We start from the raw sequence: 11,050 nt of genomic DNA, 5'->3' as shown, positions 1-11,050 counted from the left end.
TGTTGTTGGCGTTGTTGGCGTTGTTGCATTTGTTGTTGGCGTTGTTGCATTTGTTGTTGGCGTTGTTGCAATTGTTGTTGGCGTTGTATGCGTGCAAGTATACATCGTAGATAACGTGCACGTCCCTATTGCTGGATAGAATACCATTCCAGTTGCACATTTATTGTCGTACGATTTGAACGAAGTACCATCAAAAATACAAAGGTAATAACTCTGGCATGTCGCGTCTTCAACGATATCAAAAAACCCTTGCGATGTGCAAGTTCGCGCGGAAGGGGTCATTTGAGATATTCCCGTGGAAATAAAACTGAAAGCGCAAAGAATCGTCAATGCAACGTGAGAAACACCCATTTTCAATTGTACCACACCGACGAACGTAAACTGACGATATGTTCGTTAATTTCGCGGTTCAAGCGAATATATTACCTTCGTTGAGATAATTATTTTACAACGGGATATCTGTCAAGGAATATGTCGAGCACCGAGTAAATAAAAGCTCCATATATCTCGTGGAGATGAAATGAAGAGAGTCGAAGAGATAAGGTTCCAGGACTCGTAGCAAATTTAATTAAATAATAGAATCCAAAGGAATTTAAAATTGTGCTGAACTGTAAATTAATCAACATCGAGATATTTAATTTATTCAGTTTGAAAGGACACACAATTGATTCTGTAATGACATACGCTGTAGGATAATTTTCATTTCACGTTATCGTTTGCGCATTTACGCGTAAGACGACTGCCCGTCGCATTTACGTGATATGAATAAACACGAGGAGTCGTTTAAAACGGCAACACGGTTGAAGAGAATACAAGGTAATACATCGCAGGGATGGAAAACAATGAGAAGCATGTATTTACTTGAAATTCGGAGAAAATCTGTATTGGAAGCAATATTCATTTCGAGGTCACCTGTTGCAGAGTTGTTGACACGCTGAACTCTCGAGATATCAATTACTCTAGTACATATGTGTACTCGTACAAAGAGCTATTAGCTTATAAAGTAAAGGACTGTATGTACGTTTCGGTAGCCATTAGCTCATGCATCTATGTCCTTGAAAATTTATTCAAATATGATAAAATTGTAATCGATTTGATTTAAAAAATTATTGAAACCAGTGATCAGTCGTGCTTAAATTTAAAGTAAGCGAATATAAACAATTTTTTACGTAGAATCACCCTCTAATTGCTTGTACCACCAGTCACCCTGTATTATTAAGAGCCCAGAGTAGATCCAGGTAAATATATCTTTCGAACGTGCCGTGTTTGAAATTTTCTTCCATCGCTGTAAAGTTAAATTTTACAGAGTCACAGTCGACCACTGGTCCTGGTCAGTTTCCTGGGAGCTGGAAACAGTTTCTCCCAGCAACCCCGAGATCCAGGTAGGTTCACCCTACCTGTCGCAGCGTTCTCCAGCAGGGGGTACGCAGGTAAGGGAACTTTTGCCCAGGTATGCGACGTGGGAGAGATCCGTAGGTAGAAAAGGAGTTCGGTTCCTCGAGAGCGAGAGAAAGGACCAGGAGATAGAGAAAGAGGGAAGGCTGGAAGGAAGGAAAGAAGGAGCAAATGTATATAAGCGACTTGCATGGAAGACGCTCCAATGGACTCTCTCTTTGACCCTAGTGAAGTGTGCACCTTTCTTTCCGTTTTTTCTTCGTTCTCCTTCCTCCACGAAGTTCCTTCCACGCGCTTTTCTGCACGGTGTCCTTGTTCTCCAACCTTCGTCCGTGAAAACGCTACGGCTTCCGTTCCGCGTTGATTACGAGCGTGTGTTTACAAAAATGGAACGTTGAATTTGCCGTCTCTCGTTGAATATTTCGTCCGGTTCTCTGATCAATTTTTATTTCGCGAATTCCGTAAACGGGTTTCGAACTGAATATATATAAAAAAAAAAAAGTGCGAGACAGTCCGAGGTTGTTTTTGTGATATGTTCTTGAGGGAAACAACCTGATCGAGTCGGAGAAAGATGAACGTTCCTCGAGTGAGTACCAGCGATGTTTTCAAATTATTGGAATGCATCTCGTTAAGGTGGATGTTATGTGGTCTGTTGCTCGTTTGCTGCAATGGACACAGAATTTGAATGGAATTGTAATATTATGTTACTCTTGTACCAGCTTACTTGTTATGCTAATTCAATATTTTATTACCATAAGTTTGTAAGTTATGCCAGTCTTGCAGTAGATGAGTGTAACAAATGAAAGAAATTGTGATTCGACTTTTTTTTTTTTTTTTAACTTTTTGTGAGTATCAGTGAACTGTTGACATTAATTGCAGCCCAAAAATAATATATATACCGATTACAGTATTGAATATTATCCTTCACAGAAATATGAAATACTTGCTTCAACAGGACCATTCTAACTAGATGAATAATTATATTCACCAATTATTAAAGAATCCACGAATAATTAAATATATGTTTTTGTAGTGCAGTTAGAATGAAACATACATTTTCTGGATATTTTTTTGGTGTAATTGTGTATAATTGTAAGCACTTGATTTATCATGCAGAGCATATACGGCGAAAGTTAAAAGTTACGAATGCAAAGTCTGGCAACGTGACAAATCCGGCCAAACTACTCTAGTTACCCCTTTGCGATCCTCAGTCGAATGAGGCTCGACCAAAGTGCACCGAAATAAAAAAAATCCTAGGTTATAGTCTATAGACATTTCGATGTAAAAATAATTAATCTAAAAATAATTACCAAACCCTCCGATCTTGTATTAAAATCCTACGATTTATACCGTGTCCTTCTTGGTCCTGCCTTAAATACCACCCTAATTTTCTCAAAGAAACAAAAAATATTCATAATATTTACAGACCCCAAGGACGACTGATATTTTAGAATCGAATCATCAAAAATAAATTAATGTTTTTTTGTGATTACTGGAGTGGTTTTAGTCTTCCTTTCAAGTAGCTACAGTAGAACGTTTAAAATTCTTTCGACGAAACAATCGACAAGACCAACAGTAGACGAAGACGAAGTCTCGACAGGGAAGTGGAATTAATTTCATGGCGGATCCGTTTGTAAAAGTTGTCGAAAGTCAGAACTGATCTGTACACATGGTGAATTACCAATCGTGCGTGGTTCAACAAGGACGACGTGAATGATGCGAAGAAAACACATGCCCAGCGCTTTCGAATGATCCTCGCCGTTTGGCATAGTGCCAACAGAGGAGCGAAACTCTTCCATCTACGACCTAAATCTGTCGCTTTCCGTTTGCACGTTTCTTCGGCTTATCATACTGTCAATACGAATTTTCTTCGAATAGGCTTACGTCCTTATTTATTAAGCGTCAGTGCAACTCCTGCGTCGTGTATTCTATTCTGATCACCTCGTAGTCTGTCATCAGGGTTGGCAACCATACTCTTTTATGAGCATGTAGGGTTCATTGAAACATGGATTAATAAAAACAACTTATTGTTAGATAACTGAAGGGGGAACACCAGATCAGGAAATCAGATTTTAAGTGTTAAGCTTGGAATATTTTTTTTATAGAGAAGAATTTAAAATTTAGAATTTAGACAACTAGAAGGTCTTCCACTCGGGTTGTTTCTTTAAAAATTTAGAGTTTGTTGCTTTCTCAAGAGCAAGATTTTTAATCTTTCGTTTATCTCCTCACACCGGATTTCCAGTAAATAGAACCTTCCTGTTTGAAAGTACGTCTGTTATCATAGTGACTTAACCGAGACGTAACAGAGTGATGTCACTCCAATTGGAAAATCTAGAATGGGTTAAAAGTTGCAACACTATGGAAATAAGAAAAGGGCTGATGTTGCGTTGCCAAAGAGTAGGGACCTCAACATTTGCATTACTATGAATATAGTGAAATTTAATGGCTGTTATCTCTCCGGTCCATTCACCTTAGTATATATCGGACACGAGAGTGTGGGACAATGAAAGCTAGTGGGAAGGAGTGAGACCGTTTGAGGTCCACTTAGGGAGCTGCATACACCGTGGTTCGAAAGAATCGATTTTTCAAAAATATTTTTAGCTACATTGACAACTTTTCAGGGAATATTGTAACATTTTAAAGATCATTTGAGCTAGTAGTTGGAAGGCTTATATTTTGAAGCGTTTAGTTGAAAGAATGATAATGGAATTCAAAATGGATAGTACGATAAATCGAAAGTACAATCGTCGAAGACATTAATGGGAAATCGAGTTCATATGGACACCAGGAGGAGAAGAGCCTAGATTAGGGTTCTCCCACCACAGGAATCTCTTCTAAGTAGTCGAGTTGTATTCCATTTAAGATTGAATAGAAGTGTGAATAACACTTTACCACTTTAAATTAATCATGATGCACGTTTCATCACATAGTGTCACGGAATAGTAATAATAACATATTCTAAGTGTCTCAAATTATTTTCAATTAATGAAGATACACATTTGTTACTTTTAGATTTGCTAGATTTAGAAAAAAGTTGATTGCAGCTGGCAGCAAAAAATATTAACAAGTGGAGACGTTCTAAATGTCATAAATTGTTTACGATAAAAGGGGGTACACATTTGCTATATTTAGGAAAACATTGATCGTGGCTGGGTGAAAAAGATTTTAATAAGTGACGAAATTATTTCAATTGAAGTCAGTCGAGAAGAAGAAAATTGCAGTCTCATTATTGGCATTGGCATTGGTTGGTCCCGATTAACGTCGGCATTCATTCTGGCACATGTGTTCCCCACATTCGCACACCAACACCTCGCATGAACGCGCATTATACAGATTACATGCAACCGCGTATTACATCTCCTCACTATAGGTCGACTCTCGTAATACCCACAGCCCACTTACCTACATTATCCCTGCTACGCGACTCTCTTCTATATGATCTTGCTATTGCTCTGTGTGAACCACCTACTCTTCAATGGAAAAAGAGATCTATCCGAAACGTGACTACGTACAAAGCATTTTTCGATCATTGAGATCCAATGATAACGTCCAATGATTAATGTTTAATTATTAAATTCCTTAGCTTAACAATAATTTACATTCGTAGATTCCTTTATTCTAAATTTTCTAAAATTCTAAATTTTATTCGAAATTGTAAATTTTGAAAAAAATATGATTAAATATGACTATCATCTCATCGTCATCGTGATTATCACCTATTATCATATGTACACATTTATTATATTTATTGTATTCCTACGTAGTATGAACATCTCAAATTATTTATTCTAAATAAATTCATATTTCAAAGCAACTAATGTCGGACTGAAATAGCAGTGAATTGTTGAAGACGTAAAAGGTACGGACTTTGACGGTTCCGTAGGTTTAAAAGTGATACCAGGTGATCGCTCATTTTTTTTTTTCGTTCGTTCACTTTCGTATGCAGTTCCGGTTCTTGCCGCACGTACGGTCACCAAACGAGTAGTACTCTCGTTCTCCCTCACACGTCCGCATATATTACCGTCTTAGACGTAAAATGGCACACGAGGTTCCACAGGAACGCCATTGAAACCGTGGCTCATGAGAAACTCGTAAGCAATAGTTGGTCGCGCGAATCCTCCGCTGGACTTGATTTTATGCTGCACTTGTTCCACTTTCACTTCTAATCTTCTGTTTCCAATAGTTTCATTAAATAAATATTCATCGTTAGGTCTAACGAGCATTTTTGTTAACGCTTTCGGCGATTGGTTTTCGATCGTCTTCGGAATTTATGCAGTGCCGACTTTGGAAGAACTTTCAGGTGAAGAACAGCGTTCTTCACTTTTAATTTCTCTTCCAACTCTTATTTTTTCCCTTTTCGTTTCCTCCAAAATTCTTCGTATATATTACCCGTAGAAAGTAATTCGGTGCCTTTACATTTACGCATTTATAACTCTAGTTTAAATGAAAATATTCACTCTTTATTTTGTCACTAATCTTTTTAATAATAAAACACACGAATTGATATATTGTTTTTACTTTCGTCATATTGTTTTTACTTTCTAAAGGCACAACATTAATTTCTGCACCCAGTAAATTCAATTCCCCCTCCCCAACCCTCGACTTATATGCTTCCAGGTGTTGTCGATACTATTCCTGCTGGTCGTCCTATGCAGCCCAGCGCGAACATTAAAAAATGATCGAGGAGGACCATCCAAATTTGGACCCGGTACAAATTTCGTTCGACGTCGAAGAATCGCGTTAAACGAATTCCTCGTTCCGCCGCCGTTGCCGCGACCTCATCCAGTGAGAACAGGAAGGGTGGCGAACCCTCAGCCTCCAGATTCCCCAGGATACTTTTCCAAATTCATGAACTGGTTGAACCCATTTGGTTACGGTTCACCACCATCTTCGCCTTCAAAGTCACCTCCATTCTTACCAACTCCCCAATCACATCCACCATTCAACCTCCACCATTCCGCCTCGCAACCTGGCTCATCTTTACAACCTCCACCTGGTCTTCAACCAGGTCCACCCCTGTACCCTTCGCCTGGACCACAACCCAATCTCCCTCTATACCCTCCTCTTGGTCCATCCCTTGGTCCACATCCTGGTTCGGTTCTCCCACCTCACCCTGAGCATCCTGTTCTCCCACGCGATCATCCCTCTGCTTCTGTACCCATTTTCAACCCTCCTCCACCGACGTTGCACGGCGCGAGACACTTCCCCTCAGTTCCAAAGAAACAATGCAATCCTTGCAACAAGTATCCTTGGATCCCGATGCAGGACAGTGGCCATCACTCGGGCGCGTACCCTCCTCCACCGCAACACCCCAATGGCTACCTTCCTCCCCCTAACCAAGATCATCACGACGTCCAACACGCGGCTTCGCACCAAGTCAGGATCCCAGACTTCTCTCACGTGCAGATTCATCAAAATAGTCAACAAGGGGCGACAGGGCCATCGTCCGACCCTCACTTGTTCTCTGGTCCGATGCCTCCCCTATACAAGGCGCAGCCCTTCGATCGGCCACCTCAGAATCCTTACACGGAAAACGTGGGAAATTTGGAACCACCCCCTGTACCTGCGATTCCTCCGAGTGGACAGGGTCCTCCTGAGATCAACGGCGAACACTTTAATAATCGTGACAATCACGATTCGAGGCCCAGTGGGACCCAGTTGAGTCAAGGACACGCGAGTGTCACGGCTCAGAACCATGGAAACGAGAATAAAGAGTTGAATGGTCACAAAGAGTCGTTTGGTACTGGTATCTTTGATAATCGAGCACCTATTTCTGGGCCATCTGAGGGCCAGGGATACCATAATCCGTCAGGCCCACAGCAGGAGCATGGAATACTGGATCAACGAGGCAGTCAGAACACCATCACCAGTTTTGGAGCGTCAGATTTCGGAAATCATGGCTTCACTAGTCAGAACGGCGTAGGATACCACGGTCCTAATGGTGATTTCAATTATTTGCCGCCAAATTTGAATCTGTCCACTGGCTTCGGAGCGTCTGCTTTCGACGATCAGGGTAGCAAAAGCTTGAACTATCAATATTCCGATGATTTGTCGCCTAGCAGTAGCGTAGTGAAGGACTCTCATGCGACGACGCAAACAACGTTCGCTAGTAGCCCTTCTACCGATAAGAGTTCTATACATTTCGAAGAGTCGCCATTGCTGGACCTCACGAAGAAGGGCGACAGTCACACGAATGATAAACAGTGGCCATCGTCCACTGTAACGTACGACGATGTGGCGAAGACCACTGCTAACTACAATTTGCAGCCTGGTAATTCCTTCATCGAGGATTCCTCGAGCTTCACCAAACCGATCGAAGCTTATTCTTCGTTGAACAAGCAAAATGGCGACTTTGGAACTTCGACGCCTGCTACTGTGGATTATTCGGGGAATGACGATCGTCAGTATAGCGAAACGTCGACGATCACCAGTGGGTATACGAATCATCAGGATGTTTCTTATATCCCACCGTCTGGCCAGGCAGGGTTCCTGTGGCCTAGTTTGTTGCTAAATGCTCCAAGCACGAGGAATGAAACATTCGAGAACAACGCGTCCTTGGATCCCCTTGCTCGGTGGCATAATACTTCGAAAGAAGCGAAGAATCCTGAGCAGCAAGGCAGACCAGATTCGAAGGATTTCGTTCAGAGACCGCAAAACGTTAAACGAAATAAACAAGTAAGTTGTTCGTCGGACCAGATTCGTTTGTTTATCTCTAATTGCACACTGTATAATAATGCTGTTTTAGGTGCAAGTCATCATACCATACACGTCGGAATACACGCCGATACCATTTCAACAATCATACGGTGATTGGAGCGTTAAAAACAATCTCGAAAGAAGCCAACCAAGGAAAGTTCCACCGTCCCACGATGCAAGCATCGATAATTACGTTCAACAGGAGTCGAGGAACGAGATTCGGTTAATTAATCACTTGCAATCGCAATTTAATTTCAGCGATTCGAATAAATCGAATACGAAGCCGCCATCGATAGCAAATGACAACGATGCGAGACCTACTGCGACCAGAGCTAATAATTCTATCGATGTGCGCAGGTTGCAAAAGAACATCGACAACTGGACCATACAAGTAAGCTTAAACGTGTGCTTTCAACGTTTATTAGATCGTTAAGAAATGTATCGATAATTAGGACATCTACCTCGCCGATAAAAATATACACAGTCGATATAATAGAAAGAAACGCAATGTAAAACAAGCAATGTTCAATGTTTATTTAGGAATATTCCAAATTTCCAACGTCCAGTACAGTCTTGCCCAGTTCATCGCACCCATACCTCTTGCCATCAAAGAAAATCCCAACGGAGTATCTGACTACGACAGAACCTGGCTATCATAGAAACGAATCGAACGATAAGAGCGAAAGTGTCAAGTCGTATTCCTTGGCTGGATTCAGTTTCAACGAAGTCGAACACGAGGGTTCCGCTAGTAATCACATTGAAGAAACTCGAGTGGTAATCTACGCGCCAATTCATTTTAATATTATTTATAGGGTGTTGTAAATTGTGTTCAATTTTCCTCAGTTTCGTTCAGGTTTTTTCAGGTTTGCTTGAGTTTGTTCAGGTTTACCTAGACCCGTCTAAAATATACAATATGCATGTACCTTAAAACTATAAAAAAATGTGAACAATCAGCCTGTTTGGTCCACAGTTCTGCATTTTTCATTCAATTTGACAAATTTGACGTTCGGGACTTCAGGTTTTAAACAAATTTAGGAAAAAATTTAATCGTCAAATAAGAGACTCTATACCAAATTTTCCTCTATAGCCCCTCAAAGTCGTTCGAATAGAAAGCTCCAAGTCGACGAGCAGCATCTCTGACAGCGTAAACAAGACAACAACGAACGGATTGTCGACGTGGGACGGATACACTGTGTCGATATCGCCTGTAAATAAGGAACGAGTTTACGTGGTGACGCCCCAACCGGTGACATTAACGTCATCCAAGAGCAGACACGAGAAATCGAAAGGGGAGGGGGATCTTAAAAATTCGCATAATACGAGCGAAACGTCCACGGAGGATGCTGGGAAAAGCGAGGACGGTTTTAGCGAATTCGAGGCCATCGAGAAAGCTTATCAGGTGCTCCCTCAGGCGGTGAATAATCTCGCCGTGGCGTCCACGGGGAAGGAAGACGTTCCTTTATGGGGAATCATGGAACACGAAGCATTTGCTGCGTTGAACGTGGACGACACTGGCGAGGAATCGACTGGAGACGTCTTGGATGGACCTGTCCTTTACTCTGGGCACTCGAAGGTAGGCGAATGTTACTTTAGAAGTGTCGAGTGGGTGAAATTTGATTCTATTAGGGACTGGGTAATTAAATTGCTGGCAAATTAAGTCTAAATTGCCCGGGGAGGGGAGCACTGGAATTTGTGTCGTTGACGTTTATTAAAATGTTGTCGCATCATTACTGATATTATTTATAGGTTTCGCGAGCCAAACGATGACATGGGGATACGTTTGAAACGCGGAGGCTCGGAAAAACGGTACTTCGTAATTGTGAATAAATAATTGACTGATCACCTAAATCAAACTACGAATGAAATGATTTCAGTGTTCTAAATGCAAGTTTAGAAGTTTACTAAGGCCAGTGAATGTTTACGTATGGTTATACTAAAAATAAGTCAACTAGCGAATAATATGTAAAATAAGTAGTTAACTTTGTAAAAAGGTGCGAAGGATGCTGTCTTCGTAATTATTTCGTTTCCTTTCTTTTTTTCTGAAGAGGAAAACTGTAGTTAATACGAAATATTATAAACTATTATATAGGAAAATTCCTTTTTTGTTTACCTAAATGCTATTCAACTATGTTATCTTGTAAATATACGTTAAGGTTCCATCCTTATGACAAATAAAATTAAATTAAGTGCAACTGTAAGTACTGGTAAATTAACGTGTAAATTTTATAATTAAAATTGTATAATAGTAGAAAATTCATCGTAACAATTTATTATCCACATTTTATAGAATTTTCTCCTGAACGCCATGTGCCTGCGTTTCCGTTTACCCAGTCACTTTCGATGATTTTACTTAGTTGGTAGTCGGCCAAAAAAAGTCACCCATTTGTATTCAGATGCTGCGGCAATGCACATTCATGCGTATTCCGTGTGCCGACGGATTGACAATGTTTAATACTTTCCCGATTATGCGGTGAAAGGGGATCGTATTCCGTTTCACGTTGTTTCATCGATTGAAAAGCGCGAATACTTTACCATAAGCTCGTGACTAAAATTCGGGACGACGCTACTCTCTACTTTTATTGTATGTACTGCAAGAATAATGTAGAACGCCTCCGGAAATTCTAAAACACGATTGCACTGTTTAGGAATTTTTTTAAACCGAATGACTAGATAGATATTTTTTAAACTTTTACTGTGTTTAGGTAATGTTTCGAAGGAGTCACAAAAAAATTTTCAGCAAAAACAGTTGTTCTTTAAATTTTACGAAGTTTCCCAAGACTAAGCAATGTTTCATCTGTCAAATTTCAAAAAAGCTATTATTACGTTACAATAAATATTACTCCTATGCGTCACTTGGATTCTTAACGAACAATACATTTCTTCCTCCACTGGCCTGAATATCCGAGACACTTTCCAACGGCAAGTAAGAGTTATTCTCAATTAGATCCATCTATCTGCA

The 11,050-nt window shown here is 40.4% G+C and overlaps 2 protein-coding genes across 2 annotated transcripts in view; one reads left to right on the top strand and one right to left on the bottom strand.

Annotated features, from left to right (window-relative positions):
- Nucleotides 1-401, bottom strand: part of LOC128873332 (integumentary mucin C.1-like) — an 845-nt gene extending 444 nt beyond the window's left edge. Inside the window, exon 1 of the mRNA XM_054116847.1 lies at nucleotides 1-401. This exon is cut by the window's left edge and continues 444 nt beyond it. Coding sequence (XP_053972822.1) covers nucleotides 1-351 — 351 coding nt within the window. The 5' untranslated portion in view covers nucleotides 352-401.
- A 1,070-nt stretch (nucleotides 402-1,471) lies between these two features.
- On the top strand, nucleotides 1,472-10,295 carry LOC128873302 (uncharacterized). Its single transcript, XM_054116791.1, has 6 exons — nucleotides 1,472-1,981; nucleotides 6,013-8,070; nucleotides 8,141-8,482; nucleotides 8,632-8,865; nucleotides 9,179-9,664; nucleotides 9,838-10,295. The coding sequence occupies exons 1-6, from the start codon at nucleotides 1,967-1,969 to the stop codon at nucleotides 9,856-9,858; spliced, it is 3,156 nt and encodes a 1,051-aa protein (XP_053972766.1). The 5' UTR covers nucleotides 1,472-1,966; the 3' UTR covers nucleotides 9,859-10,295.
- Nucleotides 10,296-11,050: the final 755 nt, after the last annotated feature.

This window comes from Hylaeus volcanicus, chromosome 3 (genome assembly GCF_026283585.1).
Source record: "Hylaeus volcanicus isolate JK05 chromosome 3, UHH_iyHylVolc1.0_haploid, whole genome shotgun sequence".
Taxonomy (NCBI): domain Eukaryota; kingdom Metazoa; phylum Arthropoda; class Insecta; order Hymenoptera; family Colletidae; genus Hylaeus; species Hylaeus volcanicus.
Note: the sequence above shows the minus strand (reverse complement) of the source record. Positions and strands in the feature narration are given on the sequence as shown.